The sequence below is a fragment of the Astatotilapia calliptera genome, chromosome 23, assembly GCF_964374335.1.
Source record: "Astatotilapia calliptera chromosome 23, fAstCal68.1, whole genome shotgun sequence".
Taxonomy (NCBI): Eukaryota; Metazoa; Chordata; class Actinopteri; order Cichliformes; family Cichlidae; genus Astatotilapia; species Astatotilapia calliptera.
Genome location: NC_137443.1, coordinates 41753403 through 41774248, shown reverse-complemented (window position 1 = coordinate 41774248; position 20846 = coordinate 41753403). Strand labels below are relative to the sequence as shown.

Genomic DNA, 20846 nt, shown 5'->3' with positions numbered 1-20846 from the left:
CATTATTTCATATAGATTTCAAATAACATACCATTTGATGTCAACATGTTTTAGTTGCATTTGCAGTGCTCGTGCTGTTATATTCTTATGATTCTGTTCATTTTATGAGTGTATCCTTCAGCCTTGCTTCACATATTTACTGCTGCTTGATCAGCTTTAGTCCTGCTAGCATCAGCACAGGTAGAAACAGATCACACATCAGAGAATCGGCCGTGCATCTAAATGCAAATGGAAACTAAAAATGAAAACATAGATAACTTAGCTGAACTTCATACATCTGAAAGTTGACCAATGCATACATAGTGCTAAAAATCAGGTATCGGGAAAACACATTATTTTATATTATGCTGAAGTCAATTGTTATCCTTTTTTAAAACTATATCATATAATAAAGTCTGTTTTGAAGTTTACTATGGTAAAAAAAATATTTTAAGGCTTTTCAGATATACTGTAACTTCATAGGTATGAACCATCAAAGCATTTTCATCATAAATATAAAACTTCATTAGGTAGATCTTTTCAAATACTCATTAATGCAAATATCTGATCAGCCAATCACATGGCAGCAACTCAATGCAGGTGTAAAAGGTGAGGTCTAAAAAGAATAGGGATGGGTACCGGCATCCAGTGCCATGATGGCACCGGTTCTGACATAAACGGTAGTAACCAGACCGAAAAGCAGCGCACATTTCGGTGTTTTATTTCGGTGCTTTTTTTTCCTGAGCTGTGATACACTTTAGATTCTAGCCAATCATTTTACGTTTCCGAGGATAGTAGGCGGGTCCTGGTACGTACGTTCTTTTAGAGCAGAGCTACAGATTAAAAATGCCCAAGGCGAAGCGGTCAAAAGGTGAGGTCTAAAAAAAACCTTCAAGAAAATATGAATCCATCTTAATCAGTCTTTAATTATGAAGCAATCACCTAACTCCCTCTGACAAACAGACCTGTGGAAAAATTTATAAACCACTTTTAACTTTTTCCAAGGTGAATATTGTCTGGCAGCAGGTGCCCTTCCCCTCCCAGAACACGTCAAGGACAGTTACAGCAGCTATTACAAACATTATAAGCAGAATAAACCATGAAACTAAACATTTCTCCTCCTTGATATTCTTCATCCAAATCCGTGCCTCCCTGGTCCTCATTTGACATAAGCCAAGTATTCCCACCTGACATCTGCTCCCCACGCGTGTGACACTGTGTCGAGGTACGCGTGTCTATGCAAAAACCAAATTATACGCCAGTGATTGTCTGAAACCAGCAGGGGTGTTCATGTGCAAGAGGACACATCCATGGTCAGCAGAGCATTAGTAAGTTGTGGGGGATAGCTGTTAAATGGACCAGCATAACCAAATAGCCTCAAACACAAAGTAAAAACACAGCTACTCTGCATCAGAAGCTTTTTAATAATCTACTGGCCACAAGTAATACACTAAATACTCATACTCTCCAGAGGATCAACTCTTTCAATTCTAGTGTGTGTGTGTGTGTTGGGGAAATGACCTGCTCACTAGGCCCTGTGTATTCTTTGACATCACATCTGATGGAGACTGGCTGGCCCTCCACCCGGATTAATGGACCAGGAGGCACCGTCACCACACGGGCCGAGCACCCACCTTGAAGAACACAGAAGACATTTTAAAAGATTAAAAGTCTATAACAGAAAAAATTATGTGTGGAGGCTGAGTTGGACTCTGAAACCTCTAAGATGAAAGAAAATCCTTCTATATATGAAGCAAAAATAGAATTTACATGAAGAATACGCTGTATTTATATACATTTGCCCCTCAGTACAACAGACCATTGAGGTCATATTGAAGTTTGCTGGGCCTGTAGCAGCTTGAATAAGGTAATGACATGTTTGACAATGACACTGATGTTCAATGTTTTAATCATGGACAGTCAGGTGAAAGCCACACTGGCTGACTTGCAACAAATCCTGGCTGAAGAACAGGAAGCCAAGCTTGGTCAGTGTGTGACCACACCTGGCATCCAGACCAGCATGAGGAGGAGCAGCCAGGCTGTTGTGGCTGTGTGTGGTTCTTCCACATTTTTCCACAACAACAGGACAGAGACCGAGAGACATTTATTTTCAATCTCTTTGATTGACTTTTCAATTCGGCTTAGTCCAACATACCAACCAAAACCTCTGTTTCACTCAAAAAGTTACAAATCAATTGGATGTTAAATGCACTATTTTTTGTTTAAATAATTATTTTTTTTTAAAAAGATAGTCCACCCACAGACAAAAATGAAATATTAAATTGGCAGACTTCAAAATGGGGATTAATATTTGGCTTCTTGTCAAACGACCGCCTGTCCAACACTGTTGCAGTGATTTACCAAAAATGCCTGCGAGTACTTAAACTGTTTAGCACTTGTTTAGCTACAATGGCAAAATGAACTGATAAAGATGTATAAGACAGAGCAGGTAAATAATGCACAGTGATAACGATAGTTGCAAAAGTTTTTTTTTATAAAACATCTTCCTAAATCCTGTTGACTATAAACATAACATAAAAAATATTTTAAAAATACATCACTTTTTCTTTTCTTCCTTTTTTTAAATAAAAGGGCACCAGCAGAGTTAATTAGCCACCAAGCAAAGAAGTGTCTCTTACTGAGCATGAAAATCCCAAAAGTGAGTGCAGTGACATAGGTTTCCATTTTCCTTCGACTTTTTTCCTTGTCCCTCGATTTCCACGTGTTTTCTCTGGAGGTAAGACCGGTCCTCTCTCGCCACTGACAAATGTGAGTGCAGGAAATGTGTGACAGCATGACAGAGGAGAGAGAGTCTGTGAGTGTGAGAGAGACAGTGGATTGTGGTCAACCACCACACAGATGCTTGGGGCCCAGACTAGTGCCAGCAGGTCTCTGACAGCAGAGACCTGGCCTCCCTGAAAGGACCCCACTCGTGCCTCTTACAGTTCAAGTGGCATTCATAGTTCTGTTTAAGTGAATGGCAGCTAGGAACAAGAATGAAAATTGAAAAGCAGAAAGAATGAAGAAAAAAGAGGAAGAGGAGAAAAACCTAAATGCTGCCAGTTTATTTTTAACTTTAGGTGGCAGACATTTCAGTGAGGAACCTTCCACCAGTTTAGCACGAGCTAGTTTAACATTAAATAACTCAGAGCGGCCAGCTCTGTGTCCAGCTCTGGTGGCTGTAACATGAGCGAGAGGCGTGCACAGCTTCCTTGGTGGTGTCAGAATACTTATAAAATAACTGACCAATTCTCCCAGTCAACTGTTGCACAGGGTAGGTTTTTGGGGTGTGTATAGGAAGGGGTGAGGGGGTAATATGGTGAAATCCTGTCCTGGTACAATACCACCATACACCCACAGCTCGCCATGCGTGCCTGATACACAGGGGCGGATCTAGAAGGGTGGCATGGGGTGGCAAGTGCCACCCTAAAATGATCTCTTGCCACAGTGCCACCATAGTTTTGCATATGACAGTGTTGTTTGTTAAAATAACATAGCATTAGCACTTTGAGCGTAGTTACAGTTAACAGTGAATATAAATGCTAAAACTGAATATATCGCATAGTGTTCCACCCCCCTCCATTAACAAATGGTTCAGCCCATATCACAGACAGTCTTCTTTTCTAGTTTTCAGTAGCAAGATGCTTATGATTGTGCCAGAGCACATTTTGAACAACACCATGGGAATTTCAGATTTCACACAGGTGGTTGGTCGTTGCACTGTGGAAATGGAATGAAGGTGAGTGTTATTAACCCTCTGGGGTCCACGGACTCGCTGCACCTCCAAATCACATGACTGATTTAAGCTGACATAGCAACAAGCTGCAGCCACGCTGAGTCTTTCAGCCCTTGTTGAAAGATTGGACTTCAACACAGATCTTTGTTCATGACAGTGCAGATTTCTGACATTTTGTGTAATTTAAGCATGTAACAATTTGATTTTTTTTTTCTAACAAAAAACAGTGTGAAACTTAAATTAGATTTGTGTTTGTAAATGAACCGCCCCATGTTGTGTAGCTTTCTGGATTTTATACTTATTGGGCTACATATTTATTTATTATACAAGCCATACAGTACATAAAATCACATGTTTTATGTAACTAAAGTGTTTAATTATGTGGGCTTCAGAAAATAATTAAGTTATAGATGATATTTACATGACAAACGTGTATACTTATTGCATTTGAATGTGTGTTTGTGAAAAAAAAGGCTTTGATTTTGCCACCCCATGTGATTTCTTTGCCACCCTAAGAAAATTTCTCTAGATCCGCCGCTGCTGATACACCAGCTTAGCCCTGTCATGATTGCAAGCCCTTCATGCATACAGGGCAGCACATCCAGACACTGTCCCCTGGCACAAAGACCGGTCTTGGTACCTACTGGCTACTTTATTCTTTCATTACCCTACTTCATATTCATCACCTGCGGGCTCTGGTGAAAGTTGCAAAACTACAATGTTTAAAATAATTATGAAATCTGTACTGAGATGTTGCCACACAGTTAAATAATCTATGCCTAATAAGCACCTCACCTGGACAGCGCACAGCATTGTCTGGTTGTTGTAGATTGCCTCGATCGGTGGTGTCTTGTTGTTTAGCCCACAATACTTTGGCAGCCTGGGTGGTGTTTTGGACGTTGCTGCAGGCTGTCCTGAACTTGGGATGTGGGCCAGTAGAGGTGGGTTTGTTTTATTTTTATTTTTTTATTTTGGAAGGTGACGATACACTATGGATTTGTTGTATTCAGCAAAATTATCCTCCTCTCCACAAGTGAGCCATAGAGCCAGGGTGGGCTGACAATCTTGAACCATCACTGGCTGCTTCATCTGCTTCAGTTTTCCAGACGACAAACGTTCTGCTCAGTGGCTCTTTCTAGTTCTTGGGTCTCGCAATTTCCAGGCTAATCTTAAATCCCACTTTTGACACTAGAGTGGCAAGCTCACATCAAAGTGTTAAAATTTGCAATTCTTCTGATCAAAGACCGCTCAGCCTCAGAAATGCAGCTTTATTAGTGTTAACACACGCACACAAACAGGAAATAGTGGCCCCGGCGGTCAGCAATTGTCACGGCTGTCTCAGACATTATGCATTTTAGAGCATACATACCCATAAATATGGAGCTAGATTGCCATCTTGTGGCCAATAAGAGGAACGATGATATAAATGCCCAAAACACAGGGTAGAATAACAGAAGGGAAACACAGAGGAGACTAAAAATAACCAAAAAACACCAAACTGGAGGTTGGCATATAACTAACACCAAACAGGAACCAACAACTTAGATGCTGAAGCAGTCACTGCACCCGTGGCAGTCCTCTTAATCTGAAAAAAGTAGTGCAGCTCAAATTTGTAATAATCTCAGAAAAGCTCAGTCTAGTTTCAAAAAACTAGACTCAGCTTTTCTAGTAGTAATTTCTGCTGTTACAGGGTCAATAAATCATATTGCATATGAGACTAAAACTTCATAATGAGCAAGTTATATTTTTGTGTGCAGCGGGTTGACATTGTGTGACATCGCTTTCCTGTAATCTGTTCATGGTGCAGGTGTGAAAGTTGCAATTGCACTATTGGAGCATGCAACACTAAAAAAGAGGAGTCAGTGTAAATGGAGTTAGTTTTTATAAGTGGCAGATAAATTTAGATACAACTTCTCAGCCTGCTAGATGCAGGCTTGCTGTAGTTTCTGGAGTGAGAGACAAAAACATTAACATTAGACTGAACGTTAGACTATAACCAGATCAACAATGCAGTCAAATATGTTATATTTCAATGAAACCTTTCCAACTCTCACTAAGTAAACAGAATAAATCGCCTGTGGTCTCATGCAACAGTCTTTATATACTCTGTTATTTCTGCTGGTGTTCTGTCTGGTACCAGTCTTTGAGTTTCAGCATCCTTTTTTGACCTATAGCAGACCTTTTAGCCATTTTTTAGCAAATTATGACACACATACTGTGTCACTTCACACCACATTTTCTCCCGTTTCCATCACATTCACCAAAATTTACAGTGTAACTTTGACTCTGTGCCTTTTTGGTATCTTGTGACTTTCACTGTACATAGCATTGGACACAGCCATAGCCAGTCAAAATGTGGGACATTGTCTCAAGATGTGGGACAGAAAAAATCCTGTGTAGTCCTACTTAAAGAGGGACATCTGATCTCCAGCTGCAGGGTTAACATACAGAGCCAGACAACCATCCACACTCACATTCACAACTATGGCCAATTTAGAATTGTAAGTTAACTTAATGCATGCGTCTGGAGAAGATCGGTGTACACACACAGGCACAGGTCACATGGTAACTTCACAAACTGAGGAAAGGGCCTAGCCAACCCACAGGTTCAAACCCACAGCCCTCTTGCTGTGAGGGGAGAGGGCTAACCGCTCAGGAGATCCAGTTCAAGTTCAGCAGATCATGAACAACGTCTGCGAAATTAGTTCCATGTATTTCCTCAAAAACATCAGAGAGCAGAATGTTTTTGATCCAGTGTTGTTTACACTCATTTACACAAGCTGACCGACCCACACAAATGTGGGTCGGTCTCCATGTCCACGTTCATACATGTTAAAGTCTCCATCCTGTGACCTTCACTTATTTTTATCCAAGGTGTGAATTGTTGAGCTTGCATGTTGCACCTGGTGGTTTTCACTTGAAGAATGACAAACTATTTGTGGGAATGAGTCACATGCAAGAAGTCACTTGTTTACCTTTGTTTACAAAAAGTGTAACTAGGGGAACTCCATAGGTATTATTTTACACAACATTGAGATATCAGGCCATCGGGTCCTACACATTGCTTGTGAATGAAACTGCAACCCTCTACATAAGAGGTAGGGAACGTTAGTCCTGGAGAGCCGGTGTCCTGCAGGTTTTAGATCTCACCCTGGGTCACCACACCTGAATCAAATGATTAGTTCATTACCAGGAATCTGGAGAACTTCAAGACATGTTGAGGAGCTAATTTAGCCATTTAAATCAGCTGTTGGATCAAGGACATCTAAAACCTGCAGGACACCAGCTCTCGAGGCCTGGAGTTGCCCACCCCTGCTCTATATGATTTCTTCTACACAGCTTTTTTTCTTTTTAAACTGCATACATGAACATGACAACACCCAGAAAGAAAGCAAAAGCAAGTGCTTAATCTTAAACATCTTATTCCTCTCACACGACTAGAAAGCTTAAAGAGCTCAGTGAAACAGGCGTAGGCTAAGAAGGAAAGAGCAAACTGATATTTCCATCCAGAACTGCTAGCTCATTTAAAAGTGAGGAACAATCCTCTGAACATTTCGGTTAAACGATGGGCGGCGAAGACAGAACGCAAGATGCCAAAGATGAAGAAGGCGATGAAAGGAAGTGAGAAAAAGGAAGAGGGGTGGGTTAAGAAAGGAAACCAAAATAGTGAATTGCAATTGTGTAATCTGTCAAAGTGCTGCTTGTTATGTTAACTTCACAATATTTCTGCTGTATAAATGCAAGACACACACATGACACACACTCTCACACACCGTGCTCTGGGTTTCATGTTTATTACTTTTCAATGTACAATGTAAATTTCCCAGGCATTGCTCCAGCAGCGTGCCAGCTGCTCACAATATTGCTCCTCTTTGGTCCCGACACCTCTCCAGCTTCTCCTGGTGCTGCCCCTTCAACCATCCACGTCACCTCTCCCTCTGCAGCTGAGCCACAACACACACCTCCCTGCCACACTGCCAAACCTCGACAGTGACTCCAAAAGTGGCACGAAGGGATGAACAACCACTCTTCTATAAAATATTCAATCATTTGGTGTTTTGGAGACGATGACGTACAGTGCTGGGTAAGATCTGAGATCCATGAAAGCCAGAAAACACAACACATCAGTAAATCCTGCAGTAATGTCCTATAGTCTGTCATCTTGAGTGAGACCAGTCCCAGAACCTTACCAAACTTGTAGCAGATGGCTGCCCCTCCCTCAGGTTTCATCCTGTTAAAAGGGAGTTTTTCCTTCCCACTCTAGTGGGGATCGTCTGGTTCTCTTTACCTTGCAATATAAAGCACCTGCAGGCAACTGTTGTTTTTATTTGAGAATATATAAATAAAACGGAAATGAATCAAAGATGATCAGTTATCACTGTATTTAAACCATGCGAGTAAAACAAAGCTCACAAAAAATAGACGATCTCCTTCACTGTTGGGTTCAGTTTTTATTGTGTTACTGATCTATTCATTTTCATCACCATCATAACCCAGTCAGTCCATGCTGCTGATGCTTTTCAGTCAGAGAAACACAAACAATATCACCACACCATAGATTAATAACAGCGATGCATATCTTACTAATATAGCCACTGTGATATCAGTTTGCTGCAAACTAATGTGGTTTTGACAACACCGGGCCAGAGCTGCACGGAGCCACTCTGGCATCAACAAGGAATTTTCATCCTTATGAATTGCAGCTCACTATATATTTTCTCCTTTTCAGTCTTTTCTGTGTAAACCTTAGAGATGGCTGTGTGGAAAAATCTCAGCAGATCAGCAGATTCTGAAATAGTCAGACCAGCTCATCTGCCGCCAACAACCATGGCATGTTCAAAGTCACTTAAATGTCCTTTCTGATGCTCAGTTTGAACCTCAGCAGGTTTGTCTCATTGAGCTGGTGCCATATGATTAACAGACTGGATATCGGTGTTAATGAGCAGCTGAAGGGATGTGTCTAGGAATTTGGCCTGTTTGCGTTAACAAATAATACTGAACTAAAACTTGGATCTTTTGAACATAGACTGTATAATTATTATCAAAATGCAAAGCTATCAAAATGGTTCCTCTTTTCAGTTTTGCACCACATAGATCACACCACAGTGCAGCAGGCCCTGCATTTTTCACAGCAGCTCTAGATGTCTCTAGATATGACACGAGGAAAATATGTAAAGATGCACTGGAAGGTGTGAAAATAAGCGAACAGCAGCATTGTGTGGGCGTGCCCATCATTCAGTCATTGTTGTTCACACACAATGAAGCCTGATAAGGCAGACAATAAACGAAAACATTTACAGTAACATAATATCACTTTAGTGAAGAAAGAACAGAATCTGACACTAAATGTGGCAATTTTCTGTTGCTATAAACCGACAAGTACAGGAAATCATCCACACACACACACACACACACACACACACACACACACACACACACTAAGCCTGCATGTAGAAAGCCACAAACACATTTTCAGCAAAAAGACAGGATATATGAATCACACACAACAACCGTCTGCTTGCATCGCTCTGTGCACTCAGAAAAGTGCAGAGGTGAAAATGACGCAGTTTGAAACATTCACTCCCAAACTTATACTGCAAATCATAACGACACCATTTATTTAAAAAGACCACTGTGCACAGTTTACACTGACACATACACAAATACATACAAATACAAACGCACATGTCAATCCAAACAATGCGGATAGTTAACTTTCTAGTAAAATTTAGTTAACTACAGCAGACAGCAGTCATAAGAAGGTGAGCAAAATTACAAAATAAAAAACGTAAATGACAAATCCTTAGCTTTTTGCAACATGTACACCAAAGGCTGTTCGCACAATGAAATAATCTGCAGTGACATTCTTTTTGTAGTTTGTCCAGAAAGAAGGAGCCTTCTAGATTGAAAATTGAATACTATGTTGTGTGAAAAGGTTTCTGCAGTGGCAGTGAAGCCACTCTTACATAATGTATACGTGATGGTAAAATTCACAATGTGCAAGTTTTCTTGTAGTATGCAAAACATTTTTGAGGTTTAAAAAATGTTAAAGTTTGATATTATATAGTTTGATATTTTATAGTTTGATAATTTAAAGGCACTTCTGCACTGCGGAGGCAATGCAGAGGTGCTATGAGCCTGCAGTTTGACCTAATTGCCAACAGGGGGCGACTCTTTTGATTTAAAAAAGAAGTTTGGTTCTACAGCGATGTAAAAGAAAATGACCCTTTCTCTCCCTTGTCCTCAGAAGAAACTTTTTTTCTGATAAAACGTATCACAAGACACATGACCATAACATGATGCTTAGTTTGTAAAACATGGACCCCATTTGATTCAAACAGGGTGATAAAGCAGGGTATGCTTTAGGGCGTGGCTCTCGGTTTCTCAGTATGATCCACACCTTGCACATGATGCCTGGTTCCAAAAAGCTACACTCAAAAAATCCCATTCAAGCCCAAAACGATTAAGATACTTCAATTTTTGTGAGTTTTTGAGACTGCCATCATCAGTTTCTTTTTTATACAAAAATGCCAAATGTAATATGCAAACTGATATATATTGTTTTGCAGTTACCACTGTAGTTTGAAAAAAATGAGAATTTTCTGGCAATTATTTCATCGTTCAGGCTTTACTGGGCTGTGAGGGCCAAGAATATTTGTTTTGAGTATATAGTCTTTATAAACTTTAGAAACCAGTTGGTTACATCATCTTTTATATGCAGTCTGACAGATTTTGCTTAACCTGCTTAACCTGGCAAAACATTTGTAGAAAGCCTCAAATGTTAAGAGGCAAAAAAAAATCTACCATTCTCATATGAGCCACTTTATTTGAATCTAAGCTATTCTAAGCCAAGCTAAACTGAGCTAACCACCTGCTGGTCTCAGCTCTGTATTCAACATACAAATGCCAACAGCAGTGAAGCTAAAAAACGGTAAACGTGAAAATAAGAGTATTTCCCAAAATGTAAAACTGTTTCTAGGATGTAAATATGGAATAAGTAGCAAAGAGTAACAACTACTAGCAATATTCTATATAATGTTGCATTAAACAGAAATGTCAATGTGTACACTTTGACAATTACTTTGTATTTAACATATAATTTACTCAAGTATAATGAAAAATTAAGAAAATAAAAAAAATTATAGTCTGATTGTTCATTTAAAACATCTCACATCTTTCAGAAGTCTGTTTCCTCATGTAGACTCACTTTCTGATCTAAGAGGATCTGAAATCTACGCAATATTTGTTATATACATACAAATATTACAATATCTATATATATAATTCTTTGGCAGGTCAAGTTTCAGCGTCACATTATCAGATAGATTTATAGTTTGAGACAAGCTTTTAAAAAGATGAAGAAAAAGATTAAAAATTATTTCCATATACTAAGCTCGAGTTTTTTCATTCTTTTGGTGCTTTTGGAGTTTTCTTCCTGGGCTGAGGAAGAGGAGGAGGCTGCTCTTCGCCGCCGTTACCACCTGGAGCGGAAACCTGAAGGAGAGTGAAAAAAGGTGTATCAGACCTAAATTATGTATTTCCACATGACTCACTGTTACTGTTTTCAATTTTCATTCTAAGCAGTCAGAATAATAGCAAAAATAAATCATTTTTGGTCTAAAAAACTTCTGTGTCATCTGCTTCTGTGTCCTACCTGCGTAGCCCGTCTGGGGCTGGGCTGAGGTTGGCCGTTGGCGGGCTCAGGCGCTCTGGGACGCTGCTGGGTGCGTGGCTGTTTAGAGCGATGTTGTCGGGGGCCGGTGTTGCCTGCCGGCTGCTGCTGATGGTGGTGGGGGTGATGATGCTGATCAGAATTATTTTGATTTGGATGTTGATGATGCTGATGATGATGCTGATGATGATGATGTTGTTGTTCCTGATTGCCCCACTGCAAGCGAAGCTCCCTCTCATCTGTTAAAGCAAATATAGGTGACAGGTCAGACCTGCAGAATCATAAGGAGGTGATGTCCATGATGGACGTTAGGTTAGACCAGCGGTCCCCAACCTTTTTTGCGCCACAGACCGGTTGATGCCTGACAATATTTTCACGGCCTTTAAGGTGTCGCGGAAAAATACAACAAAATAAAACTATTACCCGTACTGGAAAAAAAAGAAGAGTTATTCATAACACACGTGAAAAGACCCAGGAAAACCGAGTTAATGATAAAAACGATAACAAAATAACGCTGAAAACCGATAAAAACCCTGAAAACCATACATTTCACACCTGAGCCTCAACTCTCGCGGCCCGGTACCAAACGACTCACGGACCGGTACCGGTCCGAGGCCCGGGGGTTGGGGACCGCTGGGTTAGACAACATCCTCTCCTCCCCAACCTGCTCGATGGACTTCAGCGGACAGTCCAGGACAGAGCTGGCACTCCTGACCAGTTTGTTAAGTTTTTCTCTGTTCCTCTCTGCCACCACTCCTGCACACCACTGCATAGAAAATAGCAGATGCCACCACAGTGTCATAAAATGTCCCAAGGAGAGTCCTGTTCACCCCAAAATATCTCAGCCGCCGTAGCAGGTGGAGACAACTTAGACCTTTTTTTTAGAGTGCATTTGTGTTTGTGGACTAGTCCAGTTTGTTATTGAGGTGAACACCCAGGTATTTGTACTCCTCCACCGTTTCAATGTCCAAACCCTAATCTATGAGGACAGCTGTTGGTCCACTCCCGCTCCCTGCATCTTCTCCCTTAGCACTGAGGGTTTGATTGTATTGAAGGCACTGGAGAAATCAAAACACATGACTCTCACAGTGCACCTGGCGCTCTCCAGATGAGAGAAGGCCCGATGCAACAGGTAGGTGACGGCATCATCCACCCTAATGTTCGGCTGGTAGCCAAATTTCAGCGGATCTATATCTCTCCCGACTAGTGGGCGAAGGTGAAGTATGATCCTCTCCATGGTCTTGCAACAGGTCTGAAGCATCATCAGTCAGGAAGAGCCACCAATAACCTCTGAATCCCAGAACTTCCAGGTGTATTTAGTGTCAGTTGATTTAATGCTAATGTCTTGGAAGGCATTAGCATTAATGTCCCATTATTGGATCATCTTGTTTAAAGACCCAGCCCATAAGAGCTGGTTTAGAGTCTGACAGATGGAGCACATTGTAAATGAAAGAGTGGAAAGTCAGCCACCACAGAAAACCATGGCAATAACAGGATGTATTATATGAGTGTTTCTCTAGAACGACATGTCACAAACTGAATGCATCGCTGTATTCAGTTTGTGACATGATAAGTGGCACAAAGTGTTTTGGAACAGCAACAAAAAAAGAGAACTGAGAGTTTTAACTATATATTTACTCACTTCTGAATAGCTCAACAGATAGTGAGCTCTGTGAGACACATGTTACATAAAAACCTGACTCAAACTCCACCTAGTGTTATAAAAAAGAATATGCTTTCTGACGATGCACAGACTTAACCAGCTTAAGCTGCAGGTGACTCTTGTTTGGAGTCAGAATTTATTGGATTGGATGATTGAAGTCTGAAGAAACAAGACATATTTGCAATTTATTCAGTTGTTCATTTAACAAACACTGGCCTCATTAGCCTCAGTAGCATGTAGAAGAAGCATACAGAGCCACAACAGCCTGGCACCTGCTCCTCATACTGGTCACCAGCTCGCTCATACACTGCTGTGGCATTCTATCCTATTCCTCAACCAAATGTGGATGTGTTAGTCACTTGAGCACAGGACTAGAGGCAAGCCATTTCATCCTCTCCACTCCCAAACACTGGAGTTATTCTCTGATAAACTGCGCTCTGTGCGGGTGAGCACTGTCATCTTGGAGGAAAGAGTCTGGTCCCAGACATCAGAAATAAAAGATTGCCACTACTGAAGAATCGTATCTCAATATCTCTCTGCACTGAAGCTGAGGCAGTCACACAACATCACGGAAACTGTTACCCTATTGGTGCAGCAATCAGCGTACCATTCTCTGTGTCTTCTCCACACCTTAACCCTGCGATTCAAGTGCTGTCGGAAAACTTTCAACTCACATACATAATGTCCCTGCACATGTTTAGGCTCTACTGCACATATGCTCAGACACCATGGCCTTTGTAGCAGTGTCCACAGGTGCTGACAGTCAAGTGCCTGAGTACCGGCATCAGCACTTGTAGCAGCAAAAAGACAAAAGGTCAAAACAAGTCAGTAGCAGAACAAGCTGTTTGGCACAGACATGGAAGATTTGGCAAGTTATGTAAATGAATAAGTAAATGAAAAAAATTGGAGATTTGTTTGGCCCAGTAAAAATATAAGTCATTTAAATGTAAATAATATATCAATAATATATATTATGTATTATGATATTTTGTGAGCACAGCAGCTTATATTTTAAATATGAATGCACAAACTAAATAAGCACATTCTTACCCTTTAGTCTCAAACGCCTCTTCCGTTTGGTCTTGATGCAACAAATGATGACAATTAGGATCAGCACCAGAACAATACCTGATGGTGAGTAATAACAGCAAATTGCATTAGATGTAAGAGTGAAAAAACAGAAGCTTTCTTATGCATTTTCACACCATAGCCCCAAATATGATGTCAAGATTTTAAGCAGAAGACAAACCTTACCTGCTCCACCACCCACAAAAACCCAGATGCTAATTCCAAATAGTGTGTCAGGAAAAGGAAAAGCTTTAAAATAAAAGGAGAAGAAAAGTATCTTGTTAACATATGAGCTCAATAAAATGACCACTTCAGTTCACGAACATGGAAAAAGGCACATTTGAACATTTGTACCCTTGATAACATATAATACGTACAGGACTTGCAGTCTTGTTGAACAGGCTCACTGGTCTCAGAGTTGACGCGGTTAGAAACATTGCAAAAGAAACGAGCATTCAGCACATCTTTGACTGGTCTTGTCAGGTCCTTGACAATCTCTTTTTCTGCCGTCTTTTTATCAACCATAAACCATTTGATCTGAAAATTTTTTTCACTCTGTAGACGAACAGACAATTAGTTAGTGGATTATTAGTTAGTTCAGATTTTAAGTCTAACAAGTCCAACCTCACCAAAATGAGAAATATAATAATCTTTTCATACATTTTCAATAATTTCCAAGCCTATATAATTAAATAATACATACATAGAAACCCAACTTCCTGAAACAACATCTCTGAGTAAATGCTTGTAGACAGCACACTTCAAATCATGCTTGGTTTCAGTGGAGGAGAAATGAAGCTTATGCCCACATATTCTTCAACATCTTAATTATCAGTCAGTTATTTGTAGAGTACAACAATAAACAATGTCCTCACCTTACCAACATTGCAAGTAAAAGTGACTTTTGTCTTATCAGGTGTACATGTCCTCGTCACTGTGGGCTTCTGCACAGGATCTGAGTACAGAAAATGTGATTATATCAACATTATATAAACTACTGCTTTTCTACAATAACAAGTACTGTTGATTGATAAAACTGAACAGTGACTTTATAATAAAACCAAAGACTTTACTCTTAATTAAAGTATCTGACTAAAACAGCTTCTGATGGATCAGCACACTTGCTTGTTGTGATATAAGTAGCACAAACACAATGAATATATGTATAATGTGTTGTTACTTACCTAATACACACAAATCCACACTTGGTAAATTTTCGTCCACATTTTTTCCCTCTGTGTTGTGAACCTCTGGTTTGTATCGTCCTGACTTGTCTTTGGTCAGTTTTGTCAGCTTTAGTGATCCAGTTGAATCAACATCATCATTTTTCCCTATGGTCACCTGTTTCTGTCTGCGATTAAAGATTACGCTTGTGTCCTTGAACCATTTCAGGCTATCTGATTCCTTCAACTTATATCTAAGGGGCACAGTAAAGGTTGATCCTGTTGCAGCGTACACACAATCATCCTGAGAGCCTTTGAAACAGAAAGGAAAGTGAAGAAAGACAAAAAATAGATGAAAAAAATAAACTAGTCATGTTACAAAAGCTGTGAACAATTATATATCAGAGCTGAGGTAAATTATGATTCTGTTAACATAAGGGCAAGTTTATGATTTTACTAGTTTTAAACTAGCAAAAATCAAAAATTCATTACATCTACAGATCTATCAAAACTAGTTGTCATGACATCATGACTGTGACTAATTGAAGTATTAAGCATTAACAGTGTGGTTAGTAGTTCATTTCGAACTTACACCATTTCCTGTGCATTTGTCAGGAACTACGATGGACCGCTCTTAAATTTAATGATGGGTTTTGATCAAGTTTTAATAGTTTTTTTCCACCACTCTCTCAACCAGTTTACAGCAAAGACTTCTGTACTGTTAATGCTCAATTCCCCTGGAACTTGAATGTAGTTGCTTCTCTGCAAAGATGTCTACAATGCCTTGCTTGAGTTGGTACAGAGCTTGTTAACACATTTTCTGACTTCCTGTATGTCCCAGTTTTTCTGAGTGACTTCTTTTTGTGAGACTCTACTCATGAACGTACAAAATCTGTCAAATGTCATTCAGATACAATGTACAAGTTGACAAGTCACCAGAATACAGCTGGTATTTCAGTATAAAGTTAGCAGTTGTAGTTTAGTCACATAATGTCAGTAAGAAGTTACGTATTGTTGGTTTCGACTGATTGAGCTGACAAACGTCTGTAACATTATATTCTGTGGGCGTCCTGCACACATCACTTTACTCCATCACTGAGGCTGGATGATGGTTACATTTCATCCTGTTGTCTCTCTTCAGACCACAGTGTGCAGCGATGGCATCCTCATCTAAACATGCGCTAAAGGTGAAAGGTTTGCCATCAATATATTTTATTTGTAAATGTTTAAAGAGGTGACTGGAATCTATCAGAGATCACGAGGTGCTGAGCAGACAAAATACACGAATATGTAAAAACAGTTCTCAGTAAAATAGGTTTTGCAATCAGTGAACAACTTTGACACAGTTTCAATTTCTGTGAAGGGAACCACAGGAAATGAGTGGTTATATAAGTCATGTTCTCATGAAGCACAACATTAATATTTTCCAGGATGATTATAAAAAATTAGCTTCTAGCCAAACCTCGTTTTGAGTCACTAGTCGTGGCTGCGTGAGTCTTTTCTCAGAGGAGGACACAAAGTGGCTCATTAGTAATTACCCTAATCCTTTGTTATTGCAAATGGAAAAAAAAAAAAAAATTTCAGCAGAACCACCGTTTTCTTTAACTTCAAACGAAAGTGTTTTTCTGCTCTAAATCAGAAAACCACAAGTTAGACTCAGCAATGTGAACCTTTGAATACCTTCCACTTCCTGTCAACTACAAGAGCTCATCACCAGAAATGTAGTTTTTTCTTTTATGTGTACTTAAAAAAACATTTAAAAAAGGACATAAGGACTAACAACAGACAGCACTACACTGTATTAAGATCAGACATAGCTGTTAACATGCTGAAATCATCAAAACCTCTCACAGTGAACCAAGAAGAAGTGAAATGATGTAACTCATGACATATAAATCCTGCAGAAGAGCAGAGGAGCAACAGCTTCCACTTACGAGAATACATGTTAACTGAAATAAACTGTGATATAAAGCATTGGATTCAAATTTGACAACGAACTGCAATCACAAGCATTTTTATGGCAGTAACATGAGTAGAATGAGTCACTTGGTCTCTAAAGAAGCTGTTTCCTCTACAAAAATTCACAGAATTGTTCCGTATTGACGGGTGAAGTCGCTTTTGCAGTTCATAACCCCGTTTCAAACTGTCATGCTGACAAACAATAGAGGAATGTGTGAAGGCTGCATATACCAGACACCAACGCCATCATTACGCCTCAGCAGAAGGTGACATTTAAAAACCAGCAACGATAAGATGCACAGTGTGTTCAACAGAAATGACTTTTTTTGTAATTCGCCTCCTGTTGAGCATTTATCAGATCTATTCACATAAACATGAAATGATTTAAACGTAAACGGCTCAAAGGAAAGAGGGGGAACAGAAGGGAATCTTTATGATTTAATTACATCAGAAACAACTTTCATTAGTTTGTTTTGTGACCATAAATTAAGAATTACAATATTTGATGGACGTAAACTAAATTTTAAAATTCTATGTTTTTAACGTTCTTATAACCCATTAGTTCATATATATTGATATAAAAATTCATAAATGCAATTTCATATAATTCAGTTTATTAAAACATTTTTGAGTGTAATTTTTTTTGCTCTTTTTATGACTTTAATTCTTCATCCTTTCCATTGTTCAGCTCTCACAGCTCCTTTTCTGCACTGAGCGCTCGCTGCTTCTATGGGTCACCTCTACTTTTGCACCTTTGCATCGCTTCCTGTTCATCCCCATCTCAGACCAAAGTTACCACATCAGCAGCGATGGGTTTCGTCTGCAGAACGTTCTGGACTGTTTCTTTTGTCTAACATTGATGTATTTATGGCCGAGGTTTTCAGTTCACCCCCAAAAATCAAAGACATGCCTCTTTTTTTGAATGTGCATGAAAGCACAACCTAAAAGGAAAGTAAGCTTGAAGCAAATATAGAAAAAGAAAAGCAGAGTCAAGTTTTTAAAAAATAATAATAATGACAATAAAACAAACCCTGCACACCCAAAACCTCAGCAGGAACTAAACCTTCACCCTCGCTCATGTCAGCAGCCCTACCCAACAGTATTACTACAGGTCATTTGTTAGTTCCTCTTTAGTTTTATTGAGTTTTTCCTCAATAAAATAATCATATTTAAAGGACTGGTAAAATATTTTGGATTGTTTAGTTTACTACAAATAAAAAAAGTAGTTTTAATGGTTTTTCTATATTATTTACAGTCACAAAATAGATTTCCACTGAGAGACTCAAACAGAAACACAGAAATATAGACTTTTACTGCATTCTGTGGGTATTTTTAAAGGATAAGTATCTTTGTAGCGCCCATGGCTGAGAGGTTCAATTGAGTATTTCCTTGACAAAAAAAAAAATGGTATAAATGTAAACCAATAAGTTTGGATTTTAACAATAAAAACCTCAACCTGACAGAATAAACAGATTAATTGAAACATACCTGTGGAGGAAACGAAGCAGCAGCAGAGCAGAAACGCAGCGATGCTGACAGCAGAAGCCATCTTCTTCACTGTTCTCATCACATTCAGCTAAAAAGAACAGCCTCTTTCCATTATCGAGGTTATTTCCTGTCAGAGCGCAGTAACTTCACATATTTTATGTGTGTGTGTGCCACCGTACACGCACGTGTGTGCGCATATATGGTTTTGAAAGGAAGTGATCCAAGAGGCCTCATCTGCTGTCACAGATAAAGAACAAAGCAAGCCAAGCAAATGTCACACTTAGAAGACAGAGTGCATCTTTTTTTAGTTTGAGTTCAGCAGTATAAATATATCTGTGATCTCCTATTAGAGATGTTCAAAAGGACAAAATGACAAAGGATGAACTGAAGCTCTGCCATCACGTAATGTCGCATACTGCTGTTTCTGATGTCATTTAAGAAAAAAAAAAAAAAAAAAAAGAGATGTTCAAAAGGTAACCAGAAGTTCAAACACCAAACTGCTAAAATCTGGGTAGCAGGTGAAATTGTAAAACTTAAAACAAAAGCAAGTGAGAAATATAAAAGCTCATAAAACCATGAGCGAGTATGTAATATGACAGTTAAAGTTATGTAAGAACACATTATATCTGCATTTGTTTCCAGTTAAACACCTGCAGTTAAAAGGTTGAAACTGTAATCATGTGGAGGTTTAAAGCTCTTACCTCTGAGGGTTTGCCATGGTCAAAGGTCAGACAGCCGCCGTCACTGCACACGTTTTACCTGCAGATACTCCTGCACGTACACGTAAATGAGAGCTGTGCATTTGTGTTTGCACAAGTCCATGTTGCCTTTGCACCACTGCCCTGTCCCCGGGAAAAGTTCAAGATGCTGAATTGATTAATCTTTGTAGAGGTGAGACACTTTCCCCCTCATAATGTTAAGTCCCTGTTGGATTTTAATAAGACTTTAAAATGTAAATCTTTTTGTTGTCCACTTTTTGGAAGCTAACATCAAATTTGAGAGTTTTTTTTAATGAAAGGGAAAAACAACCATCCACCATCACACAATATATGTTTATTTTTACTCCAGACTGTGGGTAAGGCTTCAAAAATACTTCTTCCTACGTTTCCCATGATGCCATGGAACTCAATGACCGCTTTTGTTTTACCATCTCTGCTATTCCTATAAGAGATGAAGGTAGCAGCTAAAATCTTATTATTATTTATTATTAATCTTATTTGCATGTGCAGTCCCTTTGCAGGTTACATGCAAAAGATCACAAAAGTGCCACATAAAAAGTAAATCACAACCCCCCCTGCACGTCAGTTTAGCTATTCTGTCATAAAAACACAAAATGCTAATGTGTTAAAGAAAGTATAGATTTTAGTAGACTTATGTTCTTAAATATACTGTTCTTCTTAAACACCATGCCCAAGTTCCAGTCTCCCATCACACTAGAACTCTACTGGGTGCGAAGCAACATCTCCGTCTCACTCGGACTTTTACATTTGAAGCTGCTGAGTAAAGAACATATCGCACATGCAGGTATCTATGGGCGAAGATGTGTGCATGAATTTGACAGGAGAGAAAATACATGAGGCTTTATGTGCCAGTTTAAAGATGGTCATTTTGTCATTTCCAGCCTCTTTTTTTTGGACAATTACATTATTAAATCTTTTATGGATTTAAGACACAAAAAAAGCTCTTTCAGACCACTAACTGTGTGTAACGTGTGAGTCCTACCTGTAGATGTCTGATTAAAAAAGTAAGTCTAAGAGTGCAACTAAAGCTCACTTCTCACATGTGGTTTGACGCCTCAGTGCAGGTCCTGGTCGTAAATGAAACAGGAGGAAACTCTTTGTATCATTTTCTGTAAAACACTCTGGTCCAGACTAAACTCTTCTGTTGGGTGTCATATCATTCAGCAATGCTAAACTTCTTTTGGTTTTGGTTTTAGTACCTCAATCTTGTTCCTTTTTCTGTCTCTGTTTGCATACAGATACACAAAAATAAAACATTCTGGTTTGTACACATTATGAAGGAAAAGGTTTATAATCTTTTAACTTCACACACATCACACGACCTGTCAAAGCCATCGTTTCCAGTGGTTCGTTCCACTCAAGCTCGTTGAAGCCAACA

General features: G+C 39.3%; 2 protein-coding genes across 3 annotated transcripts in view; both read right to left on the bottom strand.

Moving 5' to 3' along the window:
* Positions 1-2738, bottom strand: part of LOC113016022 (immunoglobulin superfamily member 8-like) — a 32081-nt gene extending 29343 nt beyond the window's left edge. The window contains exons 1-2 of the mRNA XM_080297493.1: positions 2619-2738; positions 1501-1613 (exon numbers count right to left, since the gene is read on the bottom strand). Of these exons, the coding sequence (XP_080153619.1) occupies positions 1501-1613; positions 2619-2664 (159 nt within the window). The 5' untranslated portion in view covers positions 2665-2738. The remainder of the gene's footprint in view (positions 1-1500; positions 1614-2618) is intronic.
* Positions 2739-9310: 6572 nt separating this feature from the next.
* Positions 9311-19570, bottom strand: LOC145424287 (uncharacterized). Of its 2 annotated transcripts, none has more exons than XM_080297490.1 (8): positions 18729-19570; positions 15303-15593; positions 14994-15073; positions 14496-14673; positions 14305-14361; positions 14101-14178; positions 11370-11626; positions 9311-11209 (listed from the first exon to the last, which is right to left on the bottom strand). In XM_080297490.1, exons 1-8 carry the CDS (start codon positions 18805-18807, stop codon positions 11120-11122), a joined length of 1110 nt encoding a protein of 369 aa, XP_080153616.1. In that variant the 5' UTR covers positions 18808-19570; the 3' UTR covers positions 9311-11119. The 2 variants fall into 2 exon arrangements, with proteins under 2 accessions (XP_080153616.1, XP_080153615.1); XM_080297489.1 differs by having other exon boundaries at positions 14305-14367; positions 18729-19568.
* Between the last annotated feature and the right edge of the window lie 1276 nt (positions 19571-20846).